This window comes from Primulina eburnea, chromosome 8, assembly GCF_022965805.1.
Source record: "Primulina eburnea isolate SZY01 chromosome 8, ASM2296580v1, whole genome shotgun sequence".
Taxonomy (NCBI): Eukaryota; Viridiplantae; Streptophyta; class Magnoliopsida; order Lamiales; family Gesneriaceae; genus Primulina; species Primulina eburnea.
The window spans coordinates 10,831,901-10,851,116 of NC_133108.1; the positions used below are offsets into that span (position 1 = coordinate 10,831,901).

Below are 19,216 nucleotides of genomic sequence, written 5' to 3' on the forward strand. Positions count from 1 at the left end.
TAGATTGAAATAATTTTTCCGGTACTAAATATTATGTTAGCATTATATTTTGTTTTCTTATTAAAATAAGGGTATTTTGGGATAAAATATTTGGTGTGTCTTAAATATGAAAAGTAGAAATCTACAACTTAATTCAATAATAGAGTGAGTGTCATTTGAGACCATCTCACATACCCTAGTTTGTGAGACGAGTCAACCCTACCCATATTCACAATAAAAAGTAATACTCTTAGCATAAAAAATAATTAATATTTTTTCATTGATGACCCAAATAAGAGATCCGTCTCACAAATACGACCCGTGAGACCGTCTGACACAAGTTTTTACTTCAATAATATAGTATAGACAATGTATTTGATACAATTATATTTGTTTAAATAATTAAATAATATATGACTATAAAAAATATTTCACGAATCTTGTTATAGAGAAAGTTCATTTTTTAAATAAATGTAACATGGAATTAAAGTACAAAATTTATGTTTCCATCCTACTTTTTCTTTAATTAACTTTGCCAGAAAAATAATGTAAGACTGAATGTTAATCACTTTATCAAAAGTTATAGCTAACCAGTAATAATGATGTTATTCAAAAATTTTAAATCGCGTAGAAGAAACAATTATCACGTCTCAACAAATAATATTATTACATATAATATCAGTGTATGATTGATGCTCTTCTTTGTGAGAGATTAGGTTTTCCCTTCTAGAAGGCATAAAGAAATATATATTTGAACTTATAATTATTATAGTTAAATATAACAGTCTATTTATTTTACTAAGACGATATTCAAGTCAGTATTTTCAGTTTCAACAATTTAGCTTGATAACTTCTACAATCGGAGTTTGACTAAAGCAATGATTCATAGTTATTATATTAATATGGATATTTCCACATTATTTCGGTATATGGTCATTATTCATTGTATATTGATCCTTTAAAATATGAATTTGTGCGAATAATATATAGTTGAAATGTCAAAATTCATATTTTTATATTTCACCAATATTTTTTAAATGTGAAGCAATAAATATATAAATAGAGAGACATGTTCACTCGCACAGTTCCATACATTTGAAATATTTTTTATATATATAAATGTTAAATATTTATGTAAATTTAATTACTTTTTTTTTTGTTTTTGATGGAAGATAATCTCGTGTTCTTCTTAAGGGGAAATTGCTCATAAATCCCTAAACTCAAACTTAACTTGCCCCTAACTCCCTAGCCATCAAAAACTCTCTTTTAACTCCCTAAACCTATAAAATTGACAAAACTACCCTTATTCTTTATTTTCCTCTAGTTGATCCTACGCGCTTCGAAAATGGTATCAGAGCTAATGGTTATTTTATTTCAAACACAAATTTTATTATTACTAGTAACTAATTGTATGAGAAGGAAAATTTTGAAAAAATTATGAAGCCGAACTTCTGTTCGAGAAAAATAATTTACAAGGAATATTCCAATATTTTGGAATATAAACAAGTGCATCTAACTATTGTTAGATCTCAGAAACCAGAAGGGAAGCATCAATACCCTCAGGTAAAATCTCAGGTAAACTTATGATTCAAACAAATAAGTTTCTGGAGATAGTTCCAGATTCCTCTAAGCTCTCTTCAGATCTTAGGGAAATTCAAAGACAGTACAAAATTATGGCAATATGCTATATTTTGTACCGCAACGAGTGGAGAAAATCCTTGAAACCCAAGAAGAAATTCTTGGAATATTAAAGGATATTCAAACAAGAATTCAGAAACTGGAACAACAACCCAGTTCCAGTAGAAGAACTTCAGGAGGTTGGTTACCACCATCCTTTGGTACTGAACCTTTGTTACATCAACAAGGGAAGGCCAGAGTGGTGTCAAAACCTTTGACTGAAGAAGAAAAGATGATCAATCTAATCAAGTCTGTCTCAGAAAAGAAATTGATCTGATGACAACTTTAGAAAGGATTGGTTTAGAGGATCTACAAGAGCTTGCAGAATCTTTCGCAAATCTCAAGGTAGTAGATCTAAGGATGAACACAACAGTAGGTGAAACACCACCTGCTATAACCTGGTCATCTTCACAAGAACCACCAAGGGAAAGTGTGGGATCTCAGAATATAAATATGAGAGAATCTCAATCTGATTTCCATACTGGTGGAGGATCACACCCAGCAGGGACAAGGGCAAGGAAAAATCAAATTCCGTTGCACCAAACACCCTATGGGAAAACTGTTTTAGATCCTATACATCCTTACGGGGTTATGCTTAACCTTGATGTATTAGACTTCAAAAACAGAGAAGATCTCATAGATGATTGGACATCTGCTATGAGAATTGCAGCATGAACACTTGATCTTAACAAAGAAGGATTCATTAAACTGTTGGAAATGAGTCTCATGGGATCAGTAAAAATTGCTTGGGAAATGACTTCATTAGACATGAAGGAGTCAGTCCTAGCTGGTGAATCTCTTAGTGAGATCGCTGGAAAAATGGCTACCCTATTTAAAGCACATTTTATAGGGGTAGACTATTTCAACAGTCAAGATACAGAGAAGAAGAAGAAATACACTCAAGCTCTGTATAGTCTTGAACTACATGACATATGTTTGGTGGATGAATACATTATGTTATTCACTAAATATAGATGGAGTTCAGGAGTCTAAGAAGATATAGCTATGCAGCTTTTCTTCGCAAAAATGCCAAGCCCTTGGAGAGAAATGCTCATAAGGGAATACGTACCTAGTAATCCAGATACGTTGGCAAGAAGAGCCTCTTTCCTTAAAGGAAAATTGGCAGAATGGTGCCATATGGCAGCATTACAAAAGAATTACAAACGCCTAAGGGGTATCAACAAAAGAACTCCTTTGTGTTGTAAGGAAAATGATCTTCCAACAATTATTGGAAGTAAACCACAGAAGCATAAAAGGAAAAGTTTCAGGACTCATCCTTATGCTCGAAGTGGAGAAGTTCTTGGAAACCAAGAACTGTATGGTCTAGACAGAAAGCCAGATCTTATAAATCTGGACAAAGAAGCGGACCATCGAGAAGTAGGATATCATCCCAGGCATCGAGTACATCTCGAAGCACAGGAAGAACACCTACCAAGAAAACTTTCAGAAGAGCTCATACTCGGGCCAATGAAAGTTTCAAAGACTGTAATTGCTGGACATGTGGAGCAAGAGGTCATATCTCGACCAACTGTCCAGAAAATGAAAAAAGATGTATTAAACGCTTTGATCCTACCCCGGATATTGAAGAAGCAGTTTATTACCAAGATCTTATTCAAGTATACCGATTTGAGGACATCGCCTCAGATGAAAGTATATATGAAGAAGAAGAAGTCTTAAGTCAGAAAGACTCTGATGGAACAGAATCGGAATCTGACTGAAGACGAGGTGTTTCGACACGAAACACATGAAGATCTGTCTGGGTTTTTCAGCCAGACAACAATATCTCATAACATGGTTCAAAGAATCATGAGAGAAAATCCGAGTCTACAGAGATATCAAGGTTTCTCTGCAGGACAGGTAGAAAAGTTCTTAGGAAGTCTTGGCCTAAGAAACAGAAAGCATCATCTAATCTATAAAGTTTCTAGAAGGGAAATGGCAATCCCGATGGAACTTACAGGAAATAGAATGGAGATGCAGTTAATTCCTTCCGAAGAAATTAAGGAGGAATTACAAAAACTCAAGATAGAAATAGCAAGGACTATGTCCTGGATTCATATTGGAGCAATCCAGATTATGATAAAGGCTACATTCAAAGAAGGGATAGATTCACCTGATCGATATTGCTATATGCGATAAAAGAATGGGGAATCTACAAGATTCAGTACTGGGAACAATCTCAGGAAACCTCTGTGCAGGAAAAATTGTAGGAGTAATCTATCCAAGGATAGCCTACAACCTGGCAGATCGAGATTTCAGCCGAGCCTTGACATTGCATCAGAACTTCAAGGAAAAAAGGCTGATGAAAGAAGGTAATAGGCCATATTCTATTACCTATCAAATTTCATATGCTCTATCTAATACACATCATTCTGAACTGTTTATTAGAAATGAGTTTATTGAAATCCCTGAGATATTTGGAAAAGTTGCTCATGCAATTTATCCAGAACGAGTAGAGTTTCCGTTAATACAGGAAACAGATATCCAAATACAAGACAAACCGATTCTACAAAGGAATCAAAGTCTTAGATTGGAATCAAGAAGACTATCTTTTCAGGGAGATAGAATAACAAGTTACAGGTGGGGAAAAACGCCTGTCATAGAAACCCAACAGGAGCCAAAAGTTTTTCTACAATAGGAAAACTTAGAAGCCCAGAAGATTGGAAGGAAGTAGAAATAGTATTTGATATTACAAAACAAAGGAATCAATTTCCTTGTAATTCAATATACTATTTGGAACAACCGATGATAGGAACTTACCAAGGACTGATTAATATCGGAAAATTGGAGGTTCACATTCAAGGTATTCCAGGAAAAGAACCAGATCGATTGATTCTTGGACTAGAGTTTCTTGAGGAACACAAACCTTGGAAACGTCTAGAGTATGGAATGGAGTTTATGGCAGAAGATAAAATGTGGAAAATTCAATGACCACAAGTCCATTCTCCATATACATTCCAGTAGGAATGTTGTATGAACAATATAAGGCAGAATACTTTGCTGCATATATTGATTCAGGTGCTGGAATATGTACAGCAAAACGAGGAGTTTTTCCAAATAATTTGGAAGAAGAACTACCAAAGATTGCTGGAAGAGATTTTTCCAGAAGGATCTTAATTCTATGTAAAGGAATTAAGATGACTGAAATTATGATTGGCGGTGCCAGGACAAACACCTTGGTATAAGGTAAAGACACCACCAATTTATTTTCATGATACAGGAGCTGACATATTGTTAGGAAATAATTTCTTACAAATGTTCAAATCCTATACTCAAGAAAATGAAACTAGAAGACTAGTGTTTACAACTCCTTGTAATCACAAAATCATAGTCCAGAGACTAAGAGAGTCATTTTATAGAAAATTGCCGATCCAGTTTCGCAGCAAGCGTGGTGATTCAGGAAATCTTCTGAACCCAAAAATGAAGGATTCAAGACGGTTTGGAGAAACAATGCTCCAGTTAAGAGCAGATCAAGTACTCCAACCAGAAGATATAGAATGCCTTAAGATAAATCTACAAACAAATGAAGTAGAGTTTGAAGCTAAGGTATCATTGGAAGATGTCAAGAAAAGGATCAAAGAAAACTACAATGAAGATCCCTTGGCATGGTGGGACAGAAATCAACTCAGGGCTTGCCTTAAGATCAAGGAAGGCAAAGAGTATGAATTTGTCCGTTGTAAACCTATCCCAATGAATATCATTGATCAAAGGGATATGCAGATTATAATCAAGGAACATTTGGATCTTGGTTTGATCAAGGCAGGTATGTCACCATATAGCAGTCCAGGTTTCCTGGTAAGAAATCATGGTGAGATAAAACGAGGAAAACCCAGATTGGTTATTAATTATCAAGAAATTAATAAAATTCTGGAGTTTGATGGGTATTTTATACCAAGCAGAGAACATCTAATTAGTTGCATACGCAATGCAAAGATACTCTAAATTTGATTGTAAGTCCGGATTTTATCAGATTCGGATGGAGGAAGGAAGCAAGAAATTCACAGCTTTCTCCACACCTCAAGGATATTATATCTGGGAGGTATTACCAATGGGATTGGCTAATTCACCACAGATATTACAAAGGAAAATGGATAATCTTTTTAAAGATTATTTTAAGTTTATGTTTGTTTACATCGACGATGTTTTGATAGCATCTAAAGATATGAATGAACATATTAAACATTTGGAGATTTTCTCTAATATTTGCAAGAAAGAAGGACTGGTTTTATCTGAAAAGAAAGCAGTCATTGCTACAAGGAAGATTGAATTCCTCGGAATTGAAATCGATGAGTCAGGGATAATTCTGCAAGAACACATAGTGGAAAAGGTGCAGAATTTTCCAGAAAATCTCAAAGACAAGAAGCAACTTCAAAGTTTTTTAGGAGTTGTTAATTTTGCTGGGATGTTTATCAAAAACCTAGCAAAACACAGGAAGGTGTTTAGTCCATTGTTGAAAAAAGATGCTAGATTTATATGGACAGACGAACACACAAAAGGACTTATCCATTTAAAGGAGGTTTGCAAAAATCTTCCAAAGATGGCTATTCCTCAAGATGAGGATGATCTGGTATTGTATACCGATGCCAGTGATCATTGGTGGGCCTGCAGTATTAACAAAGCTCACACCAAATGGAGAACAACCATGTAGATATTGCAGTGGGTTATTCTCAGATGCAGAAGTCATTAGATGGCATATCAACGAAAAGAATTCTATGCAGTAAAAAGGGCTTTTGAAAAATGGTCATTATTTTTACTTGCAAAGAAATTCACTTTGAAAGTTGATAACACACAAGTTAAAGCTTTTTTAAGGAATAGAATTGAGTCTAAACCTGAGAAGGCTAGATTATTGCGATGGCAAGCACTATGTCAAAATTATATTTTTGATATTATGATAATTAAATCTCATGAAAATATTCTTGCAGATTTTTTGACAAGAGATGGACATCATTGACATTGATGCTATTATCAAGATGCAGAGGCATTTGAGGGAACACCTTGAAATGCTTCAAACCGAGTTTAACAAGTTAGCCGTTAACGCAGAAGTTGCGGGAAGTCTACAACAAGCTGATAATAGAATTGTCTCTGATCGAATTACAGGTTGTTTACAGGCATATACTCAGTTATGGTCTGTAATGCAAAGGCCTATCCTCCAGGGCATTGAGAAGCCATTGGTTTCTCAAATGGAGAGTTTTCGAGTACAGGACTCTATACCTGTAGCGGGGGATTCAAATACCCCTTGCACAAGTGTTAAGTCAGGATCATCATCAGATGAGTCGGCCAAAACAAAAATTGAGACTCCTGATCCTTATCTTGAGTCTTCAAGTCAACCCTTCACCTCGGGGATTGAAGAGGGAGAGATCAACCTTAGGCCTCATATTGACAAAGGCAAAACTAAGGTTGATACTAATGAAAGTGTAATTTCTCCATTTCTGAAGTGTAATTTCTCCATTTCAGGTTTATCAGGAGAATTGGGAGAAATTGAAAACACGTATTGGCATTAACCCAGCTACAAACATGGTTGATGTTTCAGGAAAATATCCAAGGGTATGGATGAAACAAAATTCATATCCAAAGGAGGTTAAAGCATGGTATGAATTCGGGGCTCTTGCCTCAGTTTATACAACATCACCCAACTTTCCGGAAATCTCAGGTTTACCAAATTGGATCCAGGAAGCAATTCACGAGACTTGGGCAAATAATGATTATTTGTCCAGAGGAGATGTTCTGGAGCTATACTTCTTTAGTGCAGCACCAGAACCAGCAGGAAAAGGTTCTCATGAAGCCTTTCATTTCATCAAGCTAAGGAGGCCGGATATAAATGTCCAAAAATTTATCAAAGATCCTCCAACAGAAGAAACACCCCTGGTTGCTTCAATCAGTGAATATGACATTTCTACCAGAAGATCTTGGGGTTTATGGGTCTGTCTCACTGAGATGGACAAAGTCAAGTTCCTGTTCAAATTTTATAATCATTTAGTGAACGGATCATTCCTGTTAAACACTATGACAGGAAAAACTACAAGTTTTGCAGAAGATTTATTCGAGAAAAAGAGAAATCTTTTGTGGAACAGCAAGCTGCCGGCAAGTAAAGAAAATCGTCGGAAATTCTGTAACATGGCACATGTAGGAAGATGTTCTGAAAACATCTGTCCAGAATGCCAAAACCAGAAGGAACCGGAATTCGGTAAAATGATTCAAACCGAGATCTGATCGGAAACACTTTACCGATACAAGTACAAGTGGGGATGGACCACATTCACGTTTTCCTCGAGGAAACCGAAAACCAAAGATTCCTCGACAAAGTTAAAAGGAACATGTGAGCATCCCACCAAGAAAAGAAGGACCACCATGTGAAAAATCATGTGAGTGGAAAGACAGGACCACCAATAATGGGTGGAAAATGACAAGGAACATTGAGTACCTAATTCAAAAAAGGAATCCAATGAATAAAAACAAGACAGCTGGTCCCGAAATTTTATCTATAAATAAGAATGAATGGAACCAGTAAAACACACCCAAACAAAACTTGAAGATGTATCGGCTATATCTAAAAGTTTTGAAAAAGAGAATCAGTTATAAGAGAAAAGAAGCAGAGGCTCTTAAATGGCTGGTTCAGCGTTTCCAAGAGAAGGGAGACGAAATTACAGCAGATATCTTGTATACTCATCGACAGTGGTATCTCAACGAGATAAAAGAGGATGAAAAGTTAATTTCTAGATTAATAATCTAGAAAAGAGACAGGTCATTAAGGGACCACTCAACCACTATATGGTCCCCAAGCAAGCTGTAAAGGCTTATCAAGATTTGAAGTCCGAGTTTCAAATCCGAAGAAGCCTTCTATAAATAAGGAAGCAGAAGGAAGATGAAGGCATCGATCAACCTCTTCATTTTTCTTCCAAATCATTTGTAATATTTTCTTTCAAGTTTATGTGTGTAGTAAGTTCAGCTACTGTGAGTAGCTAAACAAGTTTCTCCTCCTCTACAGGAGGTTACTATGTATTAATAAATGTTTGATGTTTGAATAACGAAATCTTTGCTCTTAGCCTCTCTCATGTATTATTTTCAAAATTTTATCTTTTATTATACGCTCTAAGGTAGGAAATGAATTAGAGCTGTGCTAAGTGTTGCTGAAGGAATCTGCTTAGTAACCATCGGTTGCGATCGTGTGGTTGAACTGTGAGGAGCAGTTCGTAAAATACGGTGGATATAATCCTGGTGGCACTCCGGTCAAAAAGGTATAAGATTTAATTTACTTTTACGGAAGCATGATGGGCCATTATTTAAGAAAAGAAATCAATTACTTAAAATGAAGATATAAGGGCAAATTTGGAAATTTGAGAGAAATGGGGAGTTGAAACAAAGTTTTAGTGGGATAGAGAGTAAAGAGAAGGTTGAGAATGGAAATAAGGATATTTTGACAAATTCCCCTCTTCTTAACACTTATTCATAAAATATTTGAGTATATGCGGAAAAAAAAAAGAATTAACATTATAATTTTTGGTTTCTCCCGTCAGTCAAATACATGTGTTTTTTTGGCTCCAGTAAGAATTCATGTTAGCAGTTTCCTTCTCGTTTTCCAATGTCATCTATATTAATTGAATTAAATCTCCATCATTAATACGCAAAAAAATTTTATGTGTGTTCTTTAAACCTTTAATTTTCAATGAATTTGCATTATTTATTCAATAAACTTAAAAACCATTATCACTAGTTATTTTATTTTTTTCATCCAATCGCGTAAAAATCGCCCTTCAACTCATAGCACTGGTTGAACTATCGGATAATGTTTAGTTTGGATATTAATTTTCTTAGGATAAATAAGAATAATTATTTAAAATATACATTTTTTCAAAAATTAATAAAAAATTCTTTGTTACATATGGAATAATAGTGAAAGAACTTAATTTTCTTTCAAGAGAATTTGAAGTAAAACTCTTAAAAGACAGCCCACAGGTAATACTTTCTTACATAGGCTTTTGTTAGATATTACCGCTGTTTATATATACTAGTAAAATATGTACATGCGTTGCATGTATTGTTATTATTTTTAATTTGATCAAATATAATACTAAACAATTAACACAGAATTATTTTCAATTTAGGAGAATAGTTTGATTTAGAAGAGAAGTTTTGTTTAGATTTTTTTCTACGTAAAATATAAAGTGACTTGATGAGATTTTTAATAGGGTAAGAAGAGTAATTATGGAATTAAATAACGAGTATATCTCTTGTGAGACGGTCTCACGAATCTTTATCTATGAGACGGGACAACCCTACCATATTCACAATAAAAAGTAATACTCTTAGCATGAAAAGTAATATTTTTTCATGGATGATCCAAATAAGAGATCCGTCTCACAAAATACTACCCGTGAGACCGTCTCACACAAGTTTTTGTCTTAAATAATTTGGTGTCCTCTAAAGTAGTTATTCTAAGAGTCACACACTATATATATATATATATATATATATATATATATATATATATATATATATATATATATTGATTTATTATCCATGTATTATGCTCGTTTCATATTTCAAACCAAACAATTTCTGATAAAATAACATATTTTTATCTACCTATTCATTTAATTTTACCTGGTTAACATGTCATTTTCATATGCAATTCTATGCAGCATATGATTGAGATATATTAAAAGACTGCAGTTTGTGGTCAATTAAACAAGCTGATAAAAAAAATGGATTTTTTTTAATTGGCGTAGACTTGGGGCATTATTTTGGCATTGTCTCGAGAGGGGAAAAAAAGGCGGAAGCTTTGAACTTTATATTAGCTTAATCTCAAGAGTTTTAACACGCGAAGAAAAATCCAGGAAAAATTAATTAAGTTATTCAAACCTGGAGTGACGACATCTGATGTCAGCAATTTCGATGAAAGATAAATTTATGTAATTTTTTTTTAAAAAAATTATGCTTTTATATATTTACTTCAAAATATATATATATAATAATGTATGATTGACACTAGTCGACTTTTTATAGAGATCTGAAGCTAAATTAATCGTCGCATCAGCGTGTAGCATGTTGAACAGTGTTTTATCCAACGATCAGTATACCAATTAAAGAGGCAATTTTCAATGTTTATTTTTTTTGGGAAACAAAAATTTCAATGTTTTCGATCATGAGTTCTTGCTTAAATTTGATGACCATTAAATATTTTTCCCCTGATTAAATTTAGAGATGAAAACTGACTAACGATATAAATTAATAGAAAAAAACCCGTAGATAAATTAATTTGATAATTTAGCAATATTGAGATAGTCGATTTTCCTCTCCCCCAAATTAGGCATGCTTTTTAACAGTTTTAGGGGAAGTCCCGTTCCGGTTTGTTCCGAGCTTAATAGACTGATTATGATCATGTTCTGGTCGAACCGGCCCATTGAGCATGTCTATCCGCAATCAATTTCATTCTTGTTAGAAACTTGTATCATGCTGACGACATAAGTTAAAGGCTGAGGACTTCTTCAATTTTTTTTTTTAAAAAAAACTCGAGATTATGGGGCTACCAAGAAAATAATAGACAAGTCAATATTTGTGACTTGACCAAACAAAATTATATAGATGGAGCAAACCCTTTCAAACACTCCTCATTAATTAATTTCTTCTACATACGTCTATATATGCATATTTGTGTGTGTATAAAAGAAGTAGATTTTATTCAATTTTCAAGTTGTGAAGAGTGAACCAGTTTATAAGAGATCATTTTCACACATGAAATCAAAGAGAAAAGGTTGAGTCTTGAAAATCATAGAGTAAGCCATGAGTACTTGTAAAGAAGAAGATGATGATGTTCCACTTCCAGGGTTCAGATTTCATCCGACTGATCAAGAGCTCGTGGCGTTTTATCTTCGAAGAAAGGTCGAAAAAAGACCGTTACGCATCGAACTCATAAAACAAGTTGATATCTACAAGTATGATCCATGGGATCTTCCAAGTAAGTACTATATAAGAGCTTTATCCTTTTTAAAAAAGAAATTGTAAAGAATAAATATATGTTTGCATGAATCACAAACATAAATATTACTGATAAAAAAGCCTTGCTTTGTATCTATGATTCCAGACAGTGATTATCACATGTTTCCTGATCAAATAGATAAGAATAACAGTATCCAGTAGGGATGTTCTTGATCAGACCAAACATCGATCGATCTGGTCATACGATCGATATGCAAAAATTATTATTTTTCAAGAATTTACAGAAACCAACTTAAGATTTTTGCGTTTCAGTCTTATTCAAGATTGACATAAATTAAAACTATCTAGTCCGTTATAGTATTTAATAACTCAAAAACATGATCACGTGCGTCTTCAAATATATAGTGTTTGAGAGTTTTTTTTTTTTTTTTTTAACATTTTTGTTTGAAAATCATCAGAATCCAATAACGTTGAGGACAAGGAGTGGTACTTTTTCTGCAAAAGAGGAAGAAAATACAGAAACAGCGTCAGACCCAATAGAGTAATAACAGGTTCCGGGTTTTGGAAAGCCACTGGTATTGATAAACAAATATACTCTTCAGAAGGAAGCCTCGATTGCATTGGATTAAAGAAATCCCTGGTATACTATCAGGGAAGCGCCGGAAAGGGTACCAAGACTGATTGGATGATGCACGAGTTCCGGCTTCCGCCTGGCCCCGACAAAGGAACCAAGAATATCATGGATGTTAAAAGCATTGCCCGAGAAGCTGTAAGAATGTCAATCATATTTCTTCGAGGCATACTTCATTTTCTATTGTTCAATAATATCACTTACGTGTTACCCTTTTGTGATTTGTGTCTTGCATGCGCATGTCGACCCATTTCGATATTTCTTGGCGTTTTAGAAAGCATGATCGATGCAAAAAGTTTACAAATTATGATCATTACGTTATTAAAGTACTGGTGCAACTAACGAAGAGATTGTATGTATGTTCGAGGCAAAATGATAACATGGATTTTTTTTTTTCCAGAAGTTAAAGACATTCTAAGAGATTTTTTATCGTATATAAGTTGGAGATCTTGGGTTTGTTGGATATCAGACAACAATGACAGATATTTAATTAGTCCTAATATCATCAACTCATGTACATGTATCTCATTACCCGGTGATTTAAAATTTGAACTCATGAAATCAAAATGGATAAATAATATATGGTTTTATACATCCTTTATGACCAATCATTAATTATTGAATATGATTTGGACGAAATTGCAGGAAGTTTGGACCCTATGCAGAATACTGAAACGTGAAAATTCTTACAAGAAAGTGATGGCCGCAGATTGGAGAGAAGTCGCCACGAAGATCAGAAGCAACAACGTTAGTCATTCAACAGTAGAGACAAGCTCAGAAACATGCAGCGTGGAGTCCTGTGATAAAATCGGCTACAACATTAGTTTCAGCAGCTCTGTACCAGTACTCAGTCACCATTTCCAGCACCAGTTTGAGAAGAAACCCAATGCATGTATTGTTGATTGTAGCATGAATCCAAACCAACAGTACTTTCAAGGCCAATATTTCATGAGCTCGGTGAAATCTCAGGCCCCGTCGTCTTCGAGCTCTATGTGTGCTGACACTAACCATGAGTTTCTAAAGCATGCTGAGAATTGGGAGGATCTTCAATCCATTGTCGACTACGCTGCTGCTGTGGCTGCTACTTCTACTGCTGCCCATCCCTTCTATTTGTAAACATGCATGCAGTATTAATAAAATTGATGCTACGTACTGTGTGATTCATATATTAGCTAGGTACTTCTTGACACTGGAATAAAATATTTTTACAGAGGAGCTTTGGTATTTACTTTCCATATTTCATCCATATATGTTTGTGTGTATTCTTGTCTTGAATTTTGTCTGGGAATTGTTGATGGGAATTAGCTAGGTACTTCTTGACACTGCTTTTTGGATTTTTTAAGTGATGTTTTAAAAATAAAAGTTCGGTCGGACCACTTCTTTTAAAATAAATAAAACATCATTTTTTTTGTCATTAATCATAAGAGAAAATAGAGATGCTATTGACAGAATTCACAAGAGAAAAAATAGAATTCATGAGTCAATATTCAGGAACAAATTTCATTGAACTCAATTACCATATTTATAGGAAAAAATAACTTAATACAAATATTTAAGGATATTATCTTTCTATATTTATCTTGATCACAACTCTTTCAAATATAACTAAATAAGAATAATCAGGTACAATAAAAATATATTTATAACAATCTCCCTTAAATAATTATTTGCACAAACAATCGATTCGTCAAAATATTCATTTGGAAAGATGGATGCTTAAAAATTTTATCGGGACTCAATGTTGCCTCGTTAAACCTTATCAGTAAAACTCGCTGGGAAAAATGCGAACGAAAGAAAAAGAAAACATCAAAAGATAATTTCTTTGGATGTCTTCCAGGAGATAGATGTGCTTTGTTAAAACCTTAACAGGAAAAATCCAGTGGGACAAAATCCTAGTGAAGGAAAAAGAGCACGACATCTCGCTACAATTGCCTCATTGAAAATTTATTGTCCCCTCTATTGCAAGCATCACTTGAAATAATCAACTCTTCGTATTCTGATATTGTATACTAATTTGTCAAAAGTTGATGCATGTGATAACTTTGTAAAAAGATCGATCATATTATATTCAGTTGTTGCTAATCTCTTACGTAAATCCATAATCTGTTTGAGATTGAGAAGAAAACAAAACACGTGCCTTACTGGTTGTCACTGCCTTCGAGTTGGAGAAAAGATATACATCACTAGTATAACTTGTGATATATATAATTATGTATAAATTGCCCTTATATATGATAATTGAAGATCAAATATATTTCTTGATCTTCAAGTTGGTGAATAAGATATTTTGAATACACTACAACAAAAACGGCATACGACAACGGATTTTTATCCGTTGTCGTACCTTTTTTAAAACTGTTGTAACTGAAGGTGTTGTTGAAAGACCGTTCAACGAGGTTGAATTTGCGACGGTTTTATTCAAAACCATACCGTCGCTAAGATTAGCGACGATTAGCAATCAAGGCCGTTGCTAATTTTAGCGACGCTCAGTAATCATGATTTCCGTCGCTAATTTGTTTCGAAAAACAAAAAAAAACTTTTAATAATTTAATAAATCTAAAAGAAACTAAAAATCGAAAATAAAATCGTGTCAGAGAAAAAAATTTAAAGTGTTGTGAAGTAGTGAAATCGTGTAAGAGAGAAAAATTTTAAGTATTGTGAAGTTTTGTGGAGAAAAATGGACCGTGAAACCGTCGCTATTGGCGACGGTATTTAAAAAACTGTCGTATTTTTAAATTCAGCAATAGTTTAGCTTTGAACCGTCGCTAAACATAGCGACGATTTTAACAAATTGCTGAATTTAGCGACGGGTTTTGTAAAACCGTCGTGAATTTTAAACATGCGACGGTTTAATTTAAAACGGTCGCAAATTTTAGCGACGGTTTATACAAAACCATCGTTATTTTTAAAAATGCGATGATTTTTGTATAACCATCGCTAAATGTAACGACTGTTTTATAAAATCCGTCGCTAAATATTGCAACGTCTCCCATAACTGTTTGTCCAAAAACCCTGCTAATCGACAGCGGTTTTTTAAAACCGTTGTCGAATGTGAAAAAAAACACGCTAATATATGACCCTAAAAAATGCTCAAAGACAAAGATTTTATAGAACCGTTGTCATTGACCATAAAAACCGTTGTCTTTGACCCCCAAAAGACAACCATTTTCGCTAAAATCGTTGTTAAAAAACATACGACAACGGTTTTTCACAAAAACCGTTTCGTATGTGTGTTGTTGTGTGCAAAATTTTTTGTAGTGATATCAAATTGTCAAACAATCATGAATAAATATGACTTATAAATATAAAAGCTTTTAGTACTTTTCCCGCGTACTAAAACTTATGAACAAATATTCCTTTTAGGAAATATTCAATTCATAATTTAAGAAATAATTTTGTCTTTTCAAGTCTATCATCGCAAATATATATTTCAAATACTCGATCATTTTTAGTAAATTTTTCAAGAGTACTAAATCGAATTTATCACTTGTACCGGGATTATCATAATTCTTATAATGACATGTTGCTATATCGAAATGATAATTTTGGAGGTTGGATCTAATTCCATTTCAAACCTCAAATTCTAGGAGTATTTTTCTATGCATCATTATCAAGTCAACCCATCCATGACAATTGAAAATATTTTCTCATAACCAACTTTAGGTTAGAAGCTTTGAGATAAAGTGTGCTCATATGTCACATGCCTATTTTTCAAACATTTTTCATTGACAATCTCTATAAATCATATTTCGAGATAATCATCATTTTGCATTATAGCAAAAGCACATTAATAATTATAACATTTTGATTTCAAATAATTTGTGAAATCTCCTCTTTTAATATACTTGTTATTCTTCATGAATAACATCAATCAAATTGGATTCATTAAAATATTTGGTCAATCACTCTTTTAGCGTCTTTTATGTTTACTTGCAAGTAATATAAGATATTTTCATGTAGGACATCAATTTCTTTCATAACAGCTAGCCTCAATTATTCTTTTGACATTGAAATATTCATTCATTTTCTTTAAAAGGGTTTTTCCTCACTTCAGACGAGTTGTATACATTGTTTAACTAGAATATTAATTAAGCTAAACATATAATCGATCTTATACACAAGATCAAATAATATATTTTGAGATTTAAACTTTGAAATTCATGTTTACCTTATATTACATTGAGTTCGATCTCAAAATTATTCTTTTAGCTTATATTTCCTCCCTTTAATGTTGAAAATATCATTTTACAAGAATAAAAAATGAGCAATTGCATAATAAAAATCTCATTGCTCAAAATATTTGATCATAATATCCAAATTATTTCCAATATATCTATAATATCTTCAAGAGATTTACTCTAGTGCATTTATCGCAGATAACACATTATCAGTTGGCATAATATATACACCATATATTTCAGATATCCCCAAAATATGACGCATTTATTATCAAAATCCATGGTTTTAATAGTTGATTTGAGGTACAATAAATCAACTAAACCAATGTATTTATAATCATAAAATTGATATTCATATTCTTTCTTTTAATCAAATTTGTCTTGATCATATATTCTGAATTTTTTTCTCAAAAACGTACTTTCGCAAACATCAAATGCGATTCGTGAGCCCACATTATATATTCATTCCAAATAATATGGGGATTTTTTCCAACTTGAGCTTATGATAGTGATATCAATTTTGATAAGCCATAAATAAGAATTCATAAAATTTTTTGGATATCTGATTCAAAAATCTTCACATTTATCGATTCAGAAACTTTTGACTTCTTCATTTACATTTCGTGCACTATCAATAGTTTTTCAACTATTTATATAATTTGATTGCTTGATTTATGCTAAAATTGTGGAATTATTAGACAATCATTCCATGACTTCAATACGCATTGGAGAAGAATGGAAAACTAAATTATGGGGTTGAGAACATCAAATAAAGTTGGGAGAAAAAATTACAGAAATAATTCACCAAGTAAAAGAGGCCGACTGAGAGGGACCAGTACAGGAGATAGCAATTCAAGGAATGCTCATAGTTCGGGGGACAAGTACTATGTGGGATCTACTAGAAACATTCCTAAAAAACTATCCTTGGGCGGGATTGAGCATGGACCGCTTTTATTGGTGTCTAAAGATAACTCTGGAGTTTATGGCATGCGAGATCACATGGTTAACATCAAGGAGGAACACCTACCCCCACGCACCTCACTATGGATAAACGGCTGGGTTTAGCCAAAGATACGAGCATCAATAAAAATAGGGCAGAAAGTAACCCAGAGAGAGGAAGGACATTATCATCCTTTGAACTTAATCACTCAGAAATATTCTATCAAACAGAAGAAATGAAAGAGGAGAGCGCAAGAGAAAGGACATCAAACAGTTACATGTGGTATAATAGAGTCACCTTTTATCAAGGTAGTAGAGGGGAATATGAGCACTTTAGAAAGAGGTACCGATCTACCCCATAAAAGAGCCTTTGTTGATGCGATGGATACTACCAACTCATTTGAAACTGCAAAACCCATTAAGTTGTGTAGTCTTGAATTCCCGGGGGCTTGGGAACCAAAGGGCATTCCGTAAACTGAAGCATCTTGTCGCTGAAAAGAGCTCATCCATCATTTTCCTCTCTGAAACGAAATTGAGGGATCATCAATGCACAAGGTGGAAAATAATTATTGGATATAATTGTTTGTTTGTTGTCAATTGAAAGGGTAGAAGTGGAGGTCTTATGGTCCTTTGGAAGGACCCTTTTGAAGTGTATATTTGATCATATACAGAGGGACATATCTACTATGTGTTTCAACACTCAGAAAAAATTTGGAGGTTTACGGGTTTTTATGGACAACTAGATCATAGCCTCAGAAATCTTTCTTGGTATTTACTATGACGTCTAAGAAACACGCCGAAACTAAAAGAGTACCCGTGGTTGAAGGAGGAGACTTCAAGGAAATTTGCTTTGACAGAGAAAAATTCGAAGGGAATCCTAGGTCGCTGCAACAAACTCGTGCCTTCAGGAATGTACTAGATGAATGCACTTTGCAGGATTTACTCGCTATTGGAGAATTCTTTACTTGGGTGAATCGGCGATCTCAAGGGGATCTCATATTCGAACGCCTTGACCGCTATGTGGGAACATTTGAGCGAAGACTCCTTCATCCAGCATTCAGAGCTCAAACACTAGAATTCTTTCAATCAGACCTCGACCAATTCTCATTGAACTTGGAAGGACAATCGCTTAGAAACTTCGGCATGGTGAATTATTCAGATTTGAACCCCTTTGGGTTACTGAACCGGATTGTCTGGAAATAGTGGTGAAAATTGGTGCAAAGAGGATAGATCACTGACACTGGCAGATCAACTCGGATATTGTAAGAACGAATTAAGGGATGGGATGGAGCTAGATTTCAAAATATCCCAAATAGATAAAAAAAAAAAAAAAAGAGAGAGCAGCTTAACCAACTCAAGACACACGAGCGTTGACATGAGGAGTCGAACCGAATTCAGACCCTGGAAAAACAAATCGAATCTCTTGAAACTAAAGATGAAATATACTGGAAACAATGAAGTAGGGTCAATTGGTTAGCACATGGTGACCGAAATTCCAAGTTTTTCCATGCGTCTGCATCGAACATGAAAGCTAAGAATTTTATCAGTGGACTGATGTCCCCCCATTGGGACTGGTAAAATGAGAGAAGTAGAATGTATGAGCTGATAGTAAAATACTTGCCGAAATTATTCACTGCAGCCACACCATCGGAGTCAGAACTGGACAATGTCATAGGTTGCTTGGAGCCGAAAATAGATGACAATATACACGTTATCTTGGACGCACCATTCACTGCTGTGGAAGTCAAGAAAGGGCTTTTTGACCAAAACTTAAATAAAACTCCTAGCTCAGACGGTATGTCAGCATTCTTCTTCCAAAAGTACTGGACTGAGATCGAGGGAGAAGTCAGAAGAGCAATCCCGGGGGTCTTGAATGAAA

The 19,216-nt window shown here is 34.1% G+C and overlaps 1 protein-coding gene across 1 annotated transcript; it reads left to right on the top strand.

The window, feature by feature from the left end:
* The first annotated feature begins 11,322 nt into the window (after window positions 1–11,322).
* LOC140837794 (transcription factor JUNGBRUNNEN 1-like) lies at window positions 11,323–13,432 on the top strand. The gene is made up of 3 exons (XM_073203903.1): window positions 11,323–11,608; window positions 12,048–12,358; window positions 12,866–13,432. The coding sequence occupies exons 1-3, from the start codon at window positions 11,434–11,436 to the stop codon at window positions 13,334–13,336; spliced, it is 957 nt and encodes a 318-aa protein (XP_073060004.1). The 5' UTR covers window positions 11,323–11,433; the 3' UTR covers window positions 13,337–13,432.
* Window positions 13,433–19,216: the final 5,784 nt, after the last annotated feature.

Excerpts from the sequence above, each read along its gene's own strand:
- LOC140837794 (XM_073203903.1), top strand. The coding sequence starts at position 11,434 with ATGAGTACTTGTAAAGAAGAAGATGATGATGTTCCACTTCCAGGGTTC. Across the intron at positions 11,609-12,047 it reads TGATCCATGGGATCTTCCAA|AATCCAATAACGTTGAGGAC; the intron begins GTAAGTACTATA and ends GAAAATCATCAG. Across the intron at positions 12,359-12,865 it reads AAAGCATTGCCCGAGAAGCT|GAAGTTTGGACCCTATGCAG; the intron begins GTAAGAATGTCA and ends ACGAAATTGCAG.